Source organism: Ovis canadensis, chromosome 1 (genome assembly GCF_042477335.2).
Source record: "Ovis canadensis isolate MfBH-ARS-UI-01 breed Bighorn chromosome 1, ARS-UI_OviCan_v2, whole genome shotgun sequence".
Classification (NCBI taxonomy): Eukaryota; Metazoa; Chordata; class Mammalia; order Artiodactyla; family Bovidae; genus Ovis; species Ovis canadensis.
In genome coordinates this window covers 42,176,849-42,196,408 of record NC_091245.1, presented here as the reverse complement: position 1 = coordinate 42,196,408, position 19,560 = coordinate 42,176,849, and the positions used below count along the sequence as shown (strand labels likewise).

Below are 19,560 nucleotides of genomic sequence, written 5' to 3'. Positions count from 1 at the left end.
AGGCAGCAAGGATATGAACCTGTCAAAAAACCATGTGAGTGAGCTTGGAAGCTGTCCCTTCCACCCAGCCAACCACTGAAATGATGGTATTACTGGTTAGTAACTTGACTCTGGCCTTGTGACAGACCCAGCCAGAGGGACCCAGCTAGATCACAGCTAGATTCCTGGCCCACAGAAAACAGAAGATAAAACATGCTTATTATTTTAAGCCATTACATTTGGGGGTTATTTGTTATGCAACAATAGTTGACTAATACATGTAGGGAAAAGAAAACTACATAAAATTACCTCATACTTAAAAGCTAAATAAATACAAATTTTAAAAATAAAAAATATAATAATAAAAATTGACATATGCAATATAGTAGGTTTAACAGCAAATTAAACATAGTTGAAAAGAGAATTAGCAAACCAGAAGCAGACCAAAAGCAATTACAAGAATACAACCCAGGAAGACAAATACCGTTTAAGCATATATGCATGAAAGACATTAAAAGAAATGGAAGATAAAGAAGTAGATCTGAAATACATTCCAATAGATCCAAAATACAAAGTCCAATAGCAGAGGAGCACAAGGCTGACAGAGAAAATATTTGAAGAAATAATGGCAAAGAATATTCCAGATCCAATGATAAAAGATACCAAACAACATATTCAAGAAGTCCAGGAAATCTCATGTAGGATAAATAAAAGGAAATCCACCCATAGACACATCAAAGATGGAGTTCAGAAATCAAGGGTCCACCACCCCCAATGCAGTTTATTTACACAGTAAAACAATTAGAGCCATTTTCCCAACAACAGTAATGGAAGCCAAAAGGCAAGGGGAAAGTGTTGAATTAAACAGACTGCTACATAATGAAAAAGAAAACACTGTCAAGCATGAGACAAAATACGGACATTTTCAGAGAAACAAACAGAAAAATGACAGTAAATTGTAAAGGACTTACTTCAAGCAAAAAGGTAAATGATCCCAAACAGAGAGCTAGTGTATTTTGGGGTTAAAAAACAGATAATTAACAATTGCAAACAAGGAAGGCCTAGAAGGCATCAAAGAGTTCTAAGGGCCTCATGGAGGACAGTTAAAATTAAAGATTTAACTATAGACAGTCAAGGCTGAGTATTGACTTATTTTCCTAATTAGGTTGTGGTGACACTAATAAATTTGGTAGGTCAGTAAACTCCTTGAACTATTTAAAAAAAAAAAAAAAAGACCACCAGAGATGTGGCATTGGCCACGTCCCTAGTGTAACCCCAGACTAAAGGTGAAAAGAAGGGGAAAGGCTGGGGGATGTCAGGAAGAACGTACTTTTTCCACTTTTGGATGTGTCTTCCAAGGGTCAAATGCCACTGTCTTGACATTCCTAACCACCTTCTGCCGTCTCACTCAGCCTTCCGTGGGGAGAAGGAGTAATTTAATCTGCACTGGTCTTTCCAGAGGAGAAAGCAGATGTGCACAAGTCAGTCCTTCCTTCCTGCTGCCTCACCCGGGCAGGATTCCACAACTCTTTCACGTTCAAGCTTTACAGAGTCAGAGTCTCTCTCTGAGGACAAGATCTGCCTGCCCAGCCCTAGCACTTCCTATTACTGCGTGGTAAGTCTGTATAATTATGGTGTACAGTGTTAGACATCTACTTGCCCACAGACATAGAGTACATATTCCAATATCAACTTTATCAGTAATAAAAGCAACATCCTGCTTTCATATATGAATTCTTCTTTCATCATATTTCCGAGATGGTTCCAATAACGCAGGTGGTGAAATTCCCCCGGAATCCCCAGCAATAAAAAAATGCATAATGCTGGCTGTTTAGTCAATATTTAACAATAAAATAATGATAATATCAAAATAACCACTAAAGTGCTAGTTACTAAACTACATACACCAAAAATATTTTCTCTCTCACCACAACTCTGAAAAGTTGTATCATCTCTGTTTATCTCTGTTTATTCATTTGAATTTTTGTGGCATGATGAAATTCACCCAAAAAGTAGCAAGATGGATTTTCACCCAACTGGACTCAGGTCCTCACTCTTCCTTTCTCCACAGTAAATCAAAATCACTTTCCTTCTATTCCAGGCCTTTTGCTTGTGATGATGGCCAACTCCCTTTATCCAATGTACTCTCCCTGAACAAAAGCTAAATTTATAGCAATCTTTTCTATTAGGTTAGCCAAAAAGTTTGTATAAGTTTTTCCATAACACCTTATAGAAAAAACCCAAACGAACTTTTTGGCCAACCCAGTATTTAACTTTATGTACACTGGATAGTAATTTTTATTTGTTCTCACTCAAATTCCTTCACTAGCTTTAAAGACTTGATCTACAGCATATATTCCCATATCTTTGACACATTTAGAACACCAACCAGGAACTCAAGGTCAGTTTCACCCAGTTACAGCCGTCAAAGCAATTATCAGAGAGGGCATCATAACTTGGGGATTTTTGCTAGTCTAAAACAGAATTCATCAAACTGACTGGCTGGCAAAATCTAGCTTCCTGCCTGTTTATGTAAATAAACTTTTACTAGAGACCAGCTACATTCATTTATGCACTGTCTGTGGCCACATTCATACTACACTGGTGATGCTGAACAGTCACAACAGAGACTATAAAGCCCACAAAGCCAAAGATATTTACTAACTGGCAAGAAAAGTTTACTGACCCATCATCTAGGCTTGTAGATTGATTCCACATTCTCCGCACTCTAAGTGGTGAGTATAATTCTTTCCCACACAGGGTTGTAGGCTGCATTCCTTATCTCTAGGACCTTTCATCAAGTGATGGCCCTGATGATATCTGAACCCTACTTTCTCACTTCTAATCAAATGGTCTTTCCATGTGAATTCCTCTGCCAGCAATTCCTCCAGTCTCTAACTATCAATATTCCAAAAGAAATATTTCTAAGGGATGCATTGAAATGCTTTTAGTTGCTTATACTTAAAAATAAATTTGGAGTCAATGACTGAATACTCTCACACTTGAAAAAGTACCCAGGTAAAAATTTAAAAAAAGAAAAAAAAAGTATCCAGGTGACTGGGGAAAAAAAAGACATATTATAAGTTAATTACTCATATGTGGTGCTGGCTGACTGCATGACCAGCTGGATAATGGGTAAATCCTCCGTTTCATTCTAAACTACTGATGCTCAGCCTGAGACTACTGATACTTGAAACATGGTTTCTCATGTTCAAAAGGCTTTAATGGATAATGATCAAGAGAAGAGAAACTAATGTTTGTTGGCTGCCTAACATGTGCTTTTTACTAAACTAGGCATTTTATAGAGATTACCATATCTAATCTTTACAATAGCCCATGAGATTGAGTACAATTACCCTCTTTGTATGTACTGATGAACACATTCAACTTAGAGAGGTAAAGAAGCATGCCCAACACGCCAGAGTCTGGATTCAATACTTCTAAGAAAAGAACAATTCCATAACTCCCAAAGGGTCTTTGGGTAAAATGAACTGCAACACTGCAAGGTACATTTTATCCGGACAGTTATTCTAACAGAGAAAGCACCAATGCCCAACGAAACTGGGCTCCTGCTATACTAGTCATCAACTGATCACCTCTTTGCTGTTGGTTTGTGAAGAATTTCCTTCTGGGGAAGAGTCTGGGATAGTAATAAGGACAATCATAGAGCCCGGGAAAGCATGTATTTACCAACATCAGGAAGCATTTCAATATTGTAACAACTGGTACTACCACACTGGTGCCAACTTGTTGAAATATAAATCTGTGTAGATTTATATTTTAGATTCCAAATCTGTCATAATGTAGAAGCAAACCAAGACTGATCACATAGGCTATGTGACTGAGTAAGCGATGTGGGAGCCACACGCCCATATGAGTTCTCAGTGATTGGTTATGATTATTGTAATGTTAATTCAGCTAAGGAGAAGATGCCAGTTACTGCTTTTCAAAATTTTAACCCATTCCCCTTATAATGTTTTACATGCTTCTCTATCATATATACAGATTGCTTGGTGAACCATTTCGTGCTAGTAACTGTGATACCTGAACTCTCAGGGATCTAATTCTTACTACATTTGATAACCATCAGCTAAAAGCTTTCCTGCATCACCCAGTGAGCACATACTCGACTACTCATCAGCACTGCACAGCTCAGTATACGGTCATGGAAAGTGGCACACAATAAAGCTCACAGATTTTAAGGATTTACAGCAATGATACTGCACAGTGATTTAATGTTTAGTTCTTTTCCTTAAAAAATGACTTTAAAAGTCATTTTAAAAGCTCCATATTATTATAATTTAAAATTATATAAAATATACAGAAAGTATTTTTCATTTGAACAGGACTCTATGTTATATAAGCAGGCTATTCTTGGAAAAATATTTGGATTATGAAAAGGAAAAAGAAAAATCAGAGAAACTGCTAAATCCTAAATATGTGATAAAAACACATATTTGAAGAAATATCATGGCACAATTTTAACCACAGTCATAAATTATATGTACTTGATTAATGTTTTAACACTAGATTAAAATAGTCTCTTTCACAAACATAGATTCTGCAAAAAGTCCAAGCATCTCCCATTGTACAATTTTCATTTCTCTTTTGATTTACAAAAGTGTTTTCTTTACTATCTAATCATAAACTGAAATTATTAAAGTGGGATTATAGTGAAAAGAAACTAAGAATAATTATATTTTGAGTATAGCAGTAAGAATATCTCTTGTCATTCATATATATAACAGACAATTTATCTATTTCATATATATGTATTTCCTTTAGGTACTCCTATATGATTGTTCTTTTCTAAATTAAACATGTCAACATTCACTGAAGTTAAAAAAAGAAAAAAGGATCATAGGCAGTAATTTTGCTTTCCTAGCCATTAATAAAAATGCATCTTATTCCTTCTTCAACAGGCTCCTCCCAATCTTGAGAAGTAGACAGTATCTCCACTGTTTAAAAGATTTTATTTTGCTATCCAAAGGGAAACAAATTCTCAAAATGTCAAAAGCCTTAGTTATTCCACAGATAACTAACATTTTAGTAACAAGAAAGTTGTATCTGGAGTAACCAGAAAATAAAACTTCCAGCTAACATTTACATTGGGGTCTACTCACCACTCCTGGGTTACAGTTGTAATAGCAATGCTTGGCAGTGTCATCAGAGGAAGCGTGGTTGGTCTGGAAATGCCATCTCCCTCAGGTGTCCTTGCCCTTCCGCTCTGTCTTTGAGACAGTGGTGGCAACTGCAAGTTTCCTGAACAGCACCTTCTCCCCCTCCAGAGGTCGATTCCAAGTGTGTTACTAGAAGAACTGTAGGATTTACTCAAGCTACATTCAAAATAATCTTTAACATTCTAGAGGAACCACAGGGGAAGAAAAAAGAGGAAAAAGAAAATGAGATTCAAATGTTTAAAATGATGCACAACGTAGTAAAATAAGAAACTAAATGATCAAGCTGTCACTCATAAAGTCCTTATTCAGTATCTCACAATCAGAATCTAACACTGACATCAAAAGCTTAAGAGAAGACATACAGGCATGGGGCTAATGCTCAAATTTTAAACATATCAGTTGCATAGTCATGGTGATCTTTAGGACTGTGGATATCTTCTCTTTTTTAAATTATTCTTTTTTTTTCTTTCTCTTTTTTAACTTGCTAAAATGAAAGCTATTCACTGAAAATATATTTTGGATATTGATATTATCATTCCGCAACATGGAAATAAGCTATACTAGGTAAAGTATAACATTTCTTGCTCAATGTTGTGAAGAAAAAATATTTTCTATCTCAGACCAGGAAGATAATCATAATTGTGGGTGACTGGGTACCTGACTTTTCCTTTTCTCATAAAAGTTCTCCTCAGAGTTGAGGGGGTTTAGGAGTCAATAGGGGGAGGGGGTTAAATATATAAGAGTTCAGAAAAAAAAAAGAATATACTTTATCTGGTCCTGAATTGAACTGCCATATGTTTAATATGCGCCCTAAGGCTGACATGAAATGAAATACTTGTGAAAAGATAAGGGCATTGAATTATAACCAACAATAAGAGTTATTCATTCTTCCTATATCTCTTGATGACTCTGGTTCCTGGTACTGTGGAGAATAGAAGACCCAAAAGAGCCTCTGCCTGGTTAACCACTCATACTTGAAAGTGAAAGTGAAAGTGAAGTCACTCAGTCCTGTCTGACTCTGTGACCCTGTGGACTGTAGCCCACCAGGCTCCTCCATCCATGGGATTCTCCAGGCAAGAATACTGGAGTGGGTTGCCATTTCCTTCTCCAGGGGATCTTCCCAACCCAGGGATTGAACCCGGGTCTCCCGCATTGCAGGCAGACCCTTTAACCTCTGAGCTAGACAGCAAATGTTGTGGCAATGCAAATAGCCACTGATAGCCACTAGGAGTTTAAAAGTTCTGTCTGTCACTCTCCTCTTGTATCTTAAGCAATAATTGAAGTCCTAATACAAGACCAAGATCTCTCACCTGGAAGTCATTCAGTAGCCCTTAAAAAGACAGGTACTTCCTACTGCCCTTCAAAATAGACTTAGGAGAGCCTGGAACTAGACTGCCTTTAAACAAACAAACAAAACCACCCACCACTCCTCTACCCATCCCTATACTAGCCCATATAAGAATTAACTCAAGTTTAAGGGCCTAGCTGGGATCATTCAACAAATATTTGTAGCACACATATTAGAATCTTATATAGCCCTAATTTGAGAGGGTACAACAGCAAAAAGCAGCAGGACTTATATTCTAATTATTTATGCTTATCTCATCTATACAAAGCCACATTTTCATGATGAAAATCTGGGCATGCATAGGCCTGACAATTTTCAGGGGCCCAACTCTCCACCTGGAAATGGGATGTCATCATATTTTTTCTGTTTGACTTAAGGTTTTCAAATACCACTTATTTAAAATTCAGTAGAACCACAATTCAGTAGCAGGAAGAAGACCAAACAATCTAGAATTCTCCAGAGTTTGAAATATTCTGGAATGTGCCCAGGATTTAACTGTTTAGTAATTGGAACTAGACCACCCTTGGTTTAAAGAAGCAAACTGGTTTAGTAACTGATTATATTAAATCTACCATGGCCTGGCACTTACTCACATGTGTGTGTGTGTGCGTGTGTGTGTTAGAAATAAGAGCTGAGAAGAAAACATAGCATATGTAAGTTTCTTTCTCAAAAGACTAGAGGAGAAAGAAAGTCTTAGAAGAGACAAAGTCTTCCTAAAGAGATTCAAGAACAAACTAAAAGAACTTTTATATATCAGTTTGTTCCAAATATACACATAAAGAAAGTACCAATTATCTGGAAGCCAAAGTCTTCAGCAAATATTTTACCACTTATACAAGAAATACTGTACAAAAGAACAAAATGAGAATGTCACTTAGTTAAACCACAAATCACAATGGTCTTATAATAAAGTTATTGGATATTTTTTCCTCTTTTAGGAAAGTAAATAGTATCAACCAGGTATAAGTGCAGTGAATGAACTAAATGGGTACTTATACAATACTTATTTGAAAGGTTACAAAGTCACCACCTACCACAAAAATATCTCCCATACTGACTTGTGAACATACTTGAAATAGAGATTTGGAGTCACTCTTTGAGTTTTAAGAATTTTTTCTAAAGACTTCAATTAATGTGAAAATGCATTGCCACAAAAGAACATAATGGAATAGGCTTTTAGAAATTAAGTTAAATGTTGAAAACATTAACATTGTTTTACAAACACTTCATTAACCCGTGTTGCATTATCAATATGATTATCTCAAACTCTAATTCATACTCATAATTACTGTCCCCAATTTGCTAACACCCTCAAAGGCAAAATCTAATTCTGTCAATTCTAAACTACTGAATTTGTGATCCTGGATTTCTTTTCCTATTTTAACCAGCATGATATTGGTTGACTGTATCATTTATCAGATCAAAGATCTGCAGAGGAATAAAACATTAATTTGAATGTTACTTCTGGAAATCACACTGTTCCCTTTGCCAGAAATATTCCTCCCCCAGACCTTCTCAGAGTTCATTCCTTCAACGTTCATATGTCTTCACTGTCCACATGTCATCTCTTCATGTCATCCTTCTACAAACACTTATAGTCATCATCCAGTTATTCTTTCCCCGCCCCCCGACTGGCTTCATTTTTCTGTACAGCTCTTATTATAGCTGGAATTATTTTATAATTTATTGATTTATTTATGCCCTCCCCTCTGTAATATAAACTTCAAAGGGACAAGAACGCTAATCCCTAGAACTAACCAGTGTTTGGTGCATAAGAGGGGCTAAATAATATCAAGTGAACATTTAAATCGCTGAGTTACTGTTTGCTGAGCTGAAATAACTAAGAATATAATAAAACATCCTTGACTTAAGGGTAAATCTTCGGAGTGTGGCATATAAAACATAGTATCTGCCAAGTTGCTTTCATTGTTAGGGAAGAGATACTGTGTGTAACATCTGATATGATCTTCTGTACTATATTCGAAAAGTTGAGGTACATGGTAAAAAGTTTTAGATTATTACTGTTTACTAGAAATAAAGAACAAGCCACAAATGGGAGCTAAATGTATAGTTTTAAATATTCTAGTAATCACATTAAAAAAAGAAATATGAAATTACCTTTAATAACATATTTTACTTAGCCTAGATTGTCCAAAATATTGACATTTCAATATGTAATCTATATCAAAAATTACTAATGACATATTTTATACTCTTTTCTATCTGTACTGTTATGAATTCAAGATCCAAAATGTATTTCACATTTATAGCACCTTCCCATTCACACTAGTGCTTCAGAGTCACATGTGGCTAATGGCTACCATGTTGGACAGTGCAAATCTAGGTAAAAACAATCCACTCTAGGTGGCGTTTGTATTCTTCAAACATGCACTTCTTTCCTGCACATTCTTCTGAAAAAACTTCCCTGTCTTCTGATTGTGTCAACCATTACCTCAGAGAGGATTAGGATAATCACTGCAATGATAGAATGAAAAGAAAAAAAATTGATCATCCTTTACAGACAGACTGTATTGCTTAGTTTTGCTCTCCCAAAGAAACAGAATCTGGAGCATACTTTATACAAATAGTACTATGGGAAAATTCCAGGGTTTAAGAGACACAAATGGAGGATTGATCAATTGAAAGCAAAAAAGATAATCTCAGCTGACCAAGATGCAAAGCTACTGAAAATAATGTCTATAGACTTCTTCACTTCTTCAAAGGACCCAGAGCAGGGCTTCTCAAATATAATGTACATATCTGGTCTCCCTGGGAACTTGTTAATACAAAGTTTGATCTATAGGTCTAAGGTATGGTTCTGAGATTTTGTATTTCTAATAAATCCACAAGTGATGCTAGCCCTGCTGGTCTGAGGCCCACACTGAGCAGTTAAGTCCTAGAAGATGTATACCTCACAAATTTCTTCTTAATACAAACAGCTGTCAAAGACCCCACCTCAAGAGGTGACTCAAGGACTGGATAAAAATGTACAAGAAAGTCATCAAGAAATGGGGAAAAGAAAAATTTCCAGACTGGTATTTTGTAAATAAAAACCACAAAGCTCAAACTGAGCCTATTTCCAAGCCGCAACGAGTGTGGTATGCCTGCTGTCTACCCTGCAGAGTTCTGGGTCCAAGGGCTGGTAATGCCCAGTGTCATAGAAATACCTAGTGACAGAGTAGTACTTCTAAACAACCTTACCGGACCTTAGAACAGAATTATGGAGTGCCTTCTTCATTAGGCAGACAAAGAGTGGGTAGAATCAGCAATTCTATGACTTTTGGAACTTACATCATCAGCCGTCACTGTCATCACACTCCTGCTTTTCTTCATTATAGAGGTGAAAAACAGTCCCTCTTGGGACGTCTGTTATTCAGGGCAGCTTTGCTGTCAATTTTTAAGACCTACAGGGAAAAAAGACACGCACAAAAAGAACAGCTCGGTATCCTTTGTTAAATACAAATACATGGTATTCTCTGCACTAACATCTGAAGGTATACAATGCATGTGGATAAACAAATATCACAATTTACCAAGCTAACTAAAGCTGAGCTGTGAGAAAAGAGGTTCACAACATGCAAAAGTCCAAGACAAAGCTATCTAAAGGGAGAGAAAAGGAATAGCAGGTAATAATTAGGCTCCCAAATTATCAATGATCTTTAAGACTATAGAAATACTAGGTTTTAGTGAAAGGCTTTATACTTATGAATTATCTTCCCAAGCAATATTTCATTTGATCTCCATAACAATCTGTGAAATGGTTTTCATCTTTTTTTAATAATGAGAGAATATGGGATCAGAAAATTGATTTGGCCAAAGTAACACATCTAAAACTAGAAAAGAAATGGCAACCAACTTTAGTATTCTTACCTGGAAAATCCCATGGACAGAGGAGCCTGGCGGGCTACAGTCCATGGGATTGCAAGAGTTGGACATGACTTAGTGACTAAACCACCAACACAGTTAAAACATAGCAGATTTAGAATTTAAGGTATATGATCCATTGATGCATGCATGCTAAGTCACTTCAGTCATGTCTAACTCTTTGAGACCCTATGGACTGTGGCCCACCAGGCTTCTCAGTCCATAGGATTCTCCAGACAGGAATACTGGAATGGGCTGCCATTTCCTTCTCCATGATCCACTGATGCTATTGTCAATAAAAAAGAAAACTAAACCAATACAAAAAATATGCGTGACCAGAAAAATCTTAATTTCAATTTTACCATTAGCTTAAACTTCTTATATGTACATATGCAAATACTCATCACAGAGACTTTACCAACCAAGAGGCAGAAAGAGCGAGAATTTCCTGGTTTAAATCACACAAACTTGGCCATTCTGAAGCAGACACTGCAGTTCATGACATTTGTTTTGCGTAGATCACTAGAATTCACTTCAGAAACAAAGAACCTCAATAACATTTCCAAAATTTAAGGGTGCACCCTACTTGTACAAACTCTAGAGGAAAAAGAGTCACTGGTTTATAAATATGAGAACTCAGGCTATTAAAACAGGCCAAAATTTAAAGTTCAGACATACAATAGTCTAAAAAAGAATATGAAGAGTTTTGACTTTGCAGAATTGAACTGGAAAAGATACACTGCAGAAATCATTGAATCAAAAATATTGGTCCAGACAGTGGATTCTCAAATCTTAATATCAAAACCCTCCCACTTTTGTGTGTTTAAGATTTTCTATAAGAAAAAAGTTTAAAAAATAAATATAATTTTTAGTAATAAAAAAACACCTTCATCAACGCTGAGATCCAGAAGCTCCTATGTTTTCTTACTTTGTACATTTAAAACCCTTAATACATGCTGGATTTGAAATGTCTGCTTCTCGAACATGAAGATATATATAGATTAACAGAGTGATGGAACTGTAGCTATGTGACTAGGAATACTAAGTAGTGGCATTGTACCATCACCCAGGAAACCAGGGTTGAATTTCTCACACATAATTTGACTATATTATGCAGAAGTTGGCAGCAAAACTGACAGAGTAGATAAGAGAGTGGGGGAGGGAGAAACTTCACCTATGCAAGTCTTCTAGAGAGAGAACCCCACAGGCTTTTCAGGTGTTCAATTCAATATGACAAGGAAAAGAATTTCCCCATCAACACCAAGGAATGATTACAATTATTGAGCTTTTCTAACACTGACCAAAGAGGAACAAGCAGAAATTTAGAGCTCTTACTCAAAACCTGCTTGAAACCTAGCAAAGGTCAACAAATAACAGAAATATTTTATCTCTGTTATAGTCAATCTTGAGTGCCTCTCTGGGGCAGAACCTGAAAAAAAAATGTTTATACCCCTATGTTAAAAGAAAAAGCAAGATTCAAGATGGAAGTTTTATATATAGGATATAAAATCAGACATACCCAATGATTATAATTCTCAAAAATATAAGCATAGAAAAATATTAAAGAAGCTGTGTAACGCTGTAACAAGGAATATTATATAAGAGGCACAGATATTTTTCTTTCTTTTCCATATTTTCCAAATTTTTGTGATACTCTTTTCCAAGCCAAAAAAGTGATCCATTTTGCTTGGCAGGAAATATACTTAAAAATAGGATAAAACAGCACAACTGGAATAGAAATTCTGAGGCTGTCTTCAGCAGGAAGGAACTGTGATCAAGCTTCACCAGCAGAAATGAAGGTAAGACCTTAGCTATATTTTCTTAGAAGTGAGCAAAGCTATGATAGGACCCAAATGAAGCTCAATGCAAATACGACTCTTAAAAATTTTAGGTCTAGTCAGGCAAGAAAGACTTATATATATTAAATATGCACTTAATAGGTTCTCAAAAATATTTGTAAAATGAGTGAACCAAAGGATATAATTAAATATTAAAATCTTTGGGTTTCTGGGAAATAAACGAGGTTTTCTTTTAGCCTTAAATAATGAGTAAAATTTGTTTAGCAGAGATAGTGGAAAAAATATGTTGTGCAAAAATATGGGAAGGCATCTAATGTCCTAAGACTGTGACTATGCGAGAAAATGCCATGCTAAGGAAGTTTATGACAGGCAGAAAGACAACATGTTCCAGGGTAACATCAGTAGATTTGGGGCATGCAAGAGTATTTTTGTGAGGTCTTAGCCATGAAAATAAACTTATGTTTTATAACACTCTGATTGTGAAAGCTGACTGGAAAGATTCATGTGCCTTCAACAGGGAGCATGTGCTGGCTAGGAAAAAGCAAGATCTCAAGTTACAAAAGTTACAAGGCAGTTTTTCAAATGTCCTACATATAAAATATATTACTTTTACATTCAGAAATAAAAACCAGCACTTGTTACAAGAAATAAGATAAAGGAGGGAAGAAGAGATCATTTTCTAGGTAGTTTACATTTGTCTCCTTGAGATCCACTCTAATACCTTCTCCATCTTGGCTGTGTCACAGGAGGCTGGTCCTTACAGACTGAGTCCATGGGCTCTCCAGCTGTCTGACTCCTGAGAAGTACAGCAGGAAGGCAGGAGGAAAGAAAAGGTCCTCTCTACTGGCCAGGGTGCAATAGTAATGAAAGCCCTTTCTATAGATCACAGCCCCTATAATCACCCATCTCTAAGGAGACAGGTTTCCCTAACTTCCGTTAACTACAGCTTCCACTTCACCTTTCAAACATAAAGCTGATGGCAGCTTTCCACTGTTGCTATTTTATAGTGCTTGGTTATCCCTTTGGGCCATCCTCAACCCTGTCCACACCTTTTGTAAATAGTGCGTGCATGCAAAGTTGTTTCAGTAGTATCCGACTCTTAGGAACCCTATGGACCGTAGCCCGCCAGGCTCCTCTGTCCATGGGATTCCCAAGCAAGAATACTGGAGTAGGTTGTCATTTCCTACTCCATTGTAAATAGGACCTCCATTAAATTTTCTTTCATTCCCTGTGGGAGTGCAATCTATTTCCTATAGAGACCCTGACTGAAAACAGATTTGTCCAAAAACTTTACAAAGCCAGAGGGCTAGTTTAAAATATACCCCCTCAGTGCATAGTACAGTGGCTGACACAAAGAAGGGTCTCAATAAACAACCATTAGAGAATGAGTAAGTAAAATCTAGTTGGAGTTTTAGAATGGTTTTATGGCTTTTAGAAAAGAAGGTCAGCAGGCAAAATTTCAAGTAAGGCAGAAATAGTTCTACGTCATCACTCATGGGTGGCAATAGTAGTTCTGTTTGGGAAATCACAAATGTTACGTTTAATACTATACTGTATTATACTATTGCTATATAATATTAATGTGCTATGCTTAGTTGCTCAGTCATGTCTGACTCTTTGTGACCTCATGGACTATAGCCCGCCAGGCTCCTCTATCCATCCAAGGGGATTCTCCAGGCAAGAATACTGGAGCAAGTTACATGCCTTCGTCCAGGGGATCTTCCCAACCCAGGGATCAAATCCAGGTCTCCTGCATTACAGGCAGATTCTTTACTGTATGAGCCACCAAGGAAGCCCATAATATTGATAACATACAATATAACTTAGCATTACATTATATATTAGATATATTATAAAATAGAAAAATAGAGATTATAAGTGCCATGTTATTGCTGATTGCAACAAACTGTGGAAAATTCTTCAAGAGATGGGAATACCAGATCACCTGACCTGCCTCCCGAGAAATCTGAATGCAGGTCAAGAAGCAACAGTTAGAACCTGACATGGAACAACAGACTGGTTCCAAACAGGGAAAGGAGTAAGTCAAGGCTGTATATTGTCACCCTGTTTATTTAACTTAAACGCAGAGTACATCACAAGAAATGCTGGGCTGGATGAAGCACAAGCTGGAATCAAGATTGCCTGGAGAAATATCAAAAACCTCAGATATGCAGATGACATCACACTTACTGCAGAAAGCGAAGAAGAACTAAAGAGCCTCTTGATGAAAGTGAAAGACGAGAGTGAAAAGGTTGGTTTAAAGCTCAACATTCAGAAAACTAAGATCATGGCATCTGGTCCCATCACTTCATGGCAAATAGATGGGGAAACAGTAGAAACAGTGTCAGACTTTATTTTTTTGGGCTCCAAAATCACTGCAGATGGTGACTGCAGCCATGAAATTAAAAGACGCTTACTCCTTGGAAGAAAAGCTATGACCAACCTAGACAGCATATTCAAAAGCAGAGACATTACTTTGCCAACACAGATCCATCTAGTCAAAGCTATGGTTTTTCTAGGAGTCATGTACGAATGTGAGAGTTGAGACTATAAAGAAAGCTGAGCAGCGAAGAATTGATGCTTTTGAACTGTGGTGTTGGAGAAGATTCCTGAGAGTCCTTTGGACAGGAAGGAAATCCAACAAATCCATCCTAAAGGAAATTATTCCTGAATATTCATTGGAAGGACTGATGTTGAAGCTGAAACTCCAATACTTTGGCCACCTGATGCGAAGAACTGACTCACTGGAAAAGACCCTGATGCTGGGAAAGATTGAAGGCGGGAGGAGAAGGGGACGACAGAGTATGAGATGGTTGGATGGCCTCACTGGCTCAATGGATATGAGTTTGAGTAAGCTCCGGAAGTTGGTGATGGACAGGGAAGCCTGGAGTGCTGCAGTCCATGGGGTTGAAAGAGTCGGACACGATTGAGCAACTGAACTGAACTGAACTGAGTGTCAGTTGCCTATCCTTTGGACTAACATGGATACAGACTTCATCTTGTGCCAGTTTATGCACTACACATATAGGAGTCCAACTGTTTCTCATTAGAGCCACCAACCAAATGAGGTGGGCACAACTATTATGATAGGTGAGGGAATAAAGGCTCAGAGCAGTAATGAAATACTCATAGAGTCACATGCTCTGTTGTTTCAGACTAAGACACTATTTCTAAGCCAAGCCTCTTCACCAATCACTATGCAATTGATTGGGGACTTATTCACATCTTTTCAAGGTAGAAAAGTGATTTTTATTTCTTTTTCTGATGTTGACTACAAATTAAGTTGATCAGTTTTTAGAATCATGCTCCCTAATCATGTTAGGACAAAAAAGAGTAATTTTTAAAAGATACTGACATTTTATAAGGCCTCAAATGTAAGGCAAATGTAAACAGAGAGAAGTCAAGTTCTCCTAATCTGAAACTATTCTTCTATTAGCAAAATTTGCTTCTCAATACACAGAATGCCATATGCTTCATTAAAACAAAGTATTTCTAAGAATTCCTAAAGTTATGAGCAAGTATGATGACAATAAATTCCATATTGGCATGTATAAATAGTTTTCCTGTAGTTTTATCTTTCACCACTTAAGTGGTGCTTTTAAACATATTAATCTTTCACAACATTCTGTTATTTTTCTAAGACTATAGGATTCATCATATAATTATGTTATTTCCTTCTTTTCTACAGAGATATAAAATCTAAAACAAGGGAGAAGACACCAACTGATACAGCTATCATGTAAATTTCTCTTTCAGCAGTTTTCAGTTACCAGTAGTAATTCTTGATTGGTAGAAATCTCAATAAATAATGGTAGTCATTCTAAAATCCTACTTTATGGATATAAACCATATATGAAATGACCAAACCTTAAGGAAATGAAAAAAATAGTGTAGTGCTTTGAGTTTTGAATAAAGTTATCTTTTTCAGTTTAAAGATTTCTCTTTATTCTGAGACAATATTCAAAGGAGTTTAATTTTTTGTGTAATTGATCTATGGAACATTTTATACACGTTTTCATTTTTCTCCAATAACTGCTTTTCATCTGCAATGTTAAATCTATATCCTCTTCCTTAACAACAGTTCAAATTGAGTACATAACTTATAACTAAAGGCTTTACACCACATCTCCTTCCCTTTTCTCAGTTCAGTGTTCAGGAGCTGTGGAGCTACTCAGTGGCCAGTGTGTAGGACTTAGATTGGGAAGAGGGAATAGTCTATTCTTTTATTCCTTCTCTCCCCTCTCTTCTTTAGGTTCTACATGCTTCCACACTACAGCAGAGTGGAAGAGTTAATAAAAAAAAAGAAAGCCCTGTTATATAACTGGGCATTTAATTGCAGTCCTCTGTTGAGTGCCACTGCTTCTCTAACAAAAAGAGACTAGATATTGATGCCTTCTCTAAGGCAGGTGTCCAAATGGTGGCTCTCTTCTTAGGGATAAGCAGGAGCTTTCGCTGGGAAAAAAAAAATAAATTTTCTCCTCTCCTCAGCTGCCATTCTCATTGGTACACATTGAAACTCTTGTTGGTAGGGTCCCCTTGAGCAAGTCTATTCTTGTGATTGAAGTAAAAACGAGATGGCTCAAGCCACAGTGCATTTATCCAGAATAAGTTCAAGCATTCTTGTTAACCCAAGTAATGAAGGTTAAGATGCTTTGCTATCTCTTCTCTCTGCCCTGATATCTTTCTCCATTTCTCCTCCCTAGCTCAAGAGACATAAAGAACAGATCAGAAAGGGGCCAGTGTTTAAGAATCTACCTTCCAATGCAAGGAATGCTGGTTTGATCCCTGGTCAGGGAACCAAGATTCCACAACTAAGTACAACTTGAGAGTCAATGTACCACAATGAAAGATCCCACATGCCACAACTAAGACTCAATACAGCCAAATAAATAAATTCATTAATTTAAAAAAATGGTTCAGGATGTCTTCTGCATAGATGATCAATGGAGAAATGAGATACTGTCTCAGTTGTTTATCAACGTCTTCCAGATCCAAGCCAACCATTCTAAACTCTGCTGTGTGATGTGCAGGCTGAGACATTGCAAATTGCATTTCACAAACTCTCTCCCTGGCTGGCTTCCTTTAGATGTTGACAACAGGAATCATGAAGGGAAAATGGAAGAATAAAATTAGAGAGAAGGAACTCTCTCCCTATTTCAGTAGCACAGGCAACACTGGCTCTCCATCCTGGCATACCCCAAAGCAGCTACACAATACACATCAGATGTCTGCTCACTAGCTTCAGAGTGACACCTTGGTGATTCCAGCTCCTATGGTGGTGACCCCTCCTTTGCACCACTAAACCCTCATAATAACACCATCCCTTTCTCCCTCTGCACTTGGAACGGTAGCTGCTTCACTAATCTTCGGATTAGCTCCCTCATCTGCTTTCATTTGCATCATTCATACTTAACGTAGTTTCTTGTATTAAATCACTTTTGTTTTCCTAAGAGCTACAGAAGCTGACCTTCTTTTCATTGAAAATATCCCACATCTCTAGAAGTTGTTCTTCAGTAGGTCAGTAATTCACTTCTCCAGCACCCCTTCACATTCCATCCTCCCCTTACCCAGAGGCAGTTTTTTATTTTTTTTTACTTTATTTTACTTTACAATACTGTATTGGTTTTGCCATACATTGATATGAATCCACCACAGGTGTACATGTGTTCCCAAACATGAACCCCCCCTCCCACCTCCCTCCCCATAACATCTCTCTGGGTCATCACCGTGCACCAGCCCCAAGCATGCTGTATCCTGCGTCAGACATAGACTGACGATTTGATTCTTACATGATAGTATACATGTTTCAATGCCATTCTCCCAAATCATCCCACCCTCTCCCTCTCCCTCTGAGTCCAAAAGTCCGTTATACACATCTGTGTCTTTTTTGCTGTCTTGCATACAGGGTCGTCATTGCCATCTTTCTAAATTCCATATATATGTGTTAGTATACTGTATTGGTGTTTTTCTTTCTGGCTTACTTCACTCTGTATAATTGGCTCCAGTTTCATCCATCTCATCAGAACTGATTCAAATGTATTCTTTTTAACAGCTGAGTAATACTCCATTGTGTATATGTACCACAGCTTTCTTATCCATTCATCTGCTGATGGACATCTAGGTTGTTTCCATGTCCTGGCTATTATAAACAGTGCTACGATGAACACTGGGGTACATGTGTCTCTTTCAATTCTGGTTTCCTCGGTGTGTATGCCCAGAAGTGGGATTGCTGGGTCATAAGGTAGTTCTATTTGCAATTTTTTAAGGAATCTCCACACTGTTCTCCAAAGTGGCTGTACTAGTTTGCATTCCCACCAACAGTGTAGGAAGGTTCCCTTTTCTCCACACCCTCTCCAGCATTTATTGCTTGCAGATTTTTGGATCGCAGCCATTCTGGCTCGTGTGAAGTGGTACCTCATTGTGGTTTTGATTTGCATTTCTCTAATAATGAGTGATATTGAGCATCTTTTCATGTGTTTGTTAGCCATCCGTATGTCTTCTTTGGAGAAATGTCTATTTAATTCTTTTAATTCTTTGGCCCATTTTTTGATTGGGTCGTTCATTTGTCTGGACTTGAGCTGCATAAGTTGCTTGTATATTTTTGAGATTAGTTGTTTGTCAGTTGCTTCATTTGCTATTATTTTCTCCCATTCAGAAGGCTGTCTTTTCACTTTGCTTATATTTTCCTTTGTTGTGTAGAAGCTTTTAATTTTAATTAGATCCCATTTGTTTATTTTTGCTTTTATTTCCAGTACTCTGGGAGGTGGATCATAGAGGATCCTGCTGTGATTTATGTCAGAGAGTGTTTTGCCTATATTCTCCTCTAGGAGTTTTCTACTTTCTGGTCTTACATTTAGATCTTTAATCCATTTTGAGTTTATTTTTGTGTGCGGTGTTAGAAAGTGATCTAGTTTCATTCTTTTACAAGTGGTTGACCAGTTTTCCCAGCACCACTTGTTAAAGAGATTGTCTTTACTCCATTGTATATTCTTGCCTCCTTTGTCAAAGATAAGGTGTCCATATGTGTGTGGATTTATCTCTGGGCTTTCTATTTTGTTCCATTGATCTATATTTCTGTCTTTGTGCCAGTACCATACTGTCTTGATGACTGTGGCTTTGTAGTAGAGCCTGAAGTCAGGCAAGTTGATTCCTCCAGTTCCATTCTTCTTTCTCAAGATTGCTTTGGCTATTCGAGGTTTTTTGTATTTCCATACAAATCTGGAAATTATTTGTTCTAGTTCTGTGAAAAATATGGCTGGTAGCTTAATAGGGATTGCGTTGAATTTGTAAATCGCTTTGGGTAGTATACTCATTTTCACTATATTGATTATGCCGATCCATGAACATGGTATATTTCTCCATCTATTAGTGTCCTCTTTGATTTCTTTCA

General features: G+C 37.1%; 1 protein-coding gene across 1 annotated transcript in view; it reads right to left on the bottom strand.

Moving 5' to 3' along the window:
* Window positions 1-19,560, bottom strand: part of PDE4B (phosphodiesterase 4B) — a 663,597-nt gene that overhangs the window by 526,824 nt on the left and 117,213 nt on the right. Inside the window, exons 2-3 of the mRNA XM_069593925.1 lie at window positions 9,799-9,911; window positions 5,103-5,341 (exon numbers count right to left, since the gene is read on the bottom strand). Of these exons, the coding sequence (XP_069450026.1) occupies window positions 5,103-5,341; window positions 9,799-9,840 (281 nt within the window). The 5' untranslated portion in view covers window positions 9,841-9,911. The remainder of the gene's footprint in view (window positions 1-5,102; window positions 5,342-9,798; window positions 9,912-19,560) is intronic.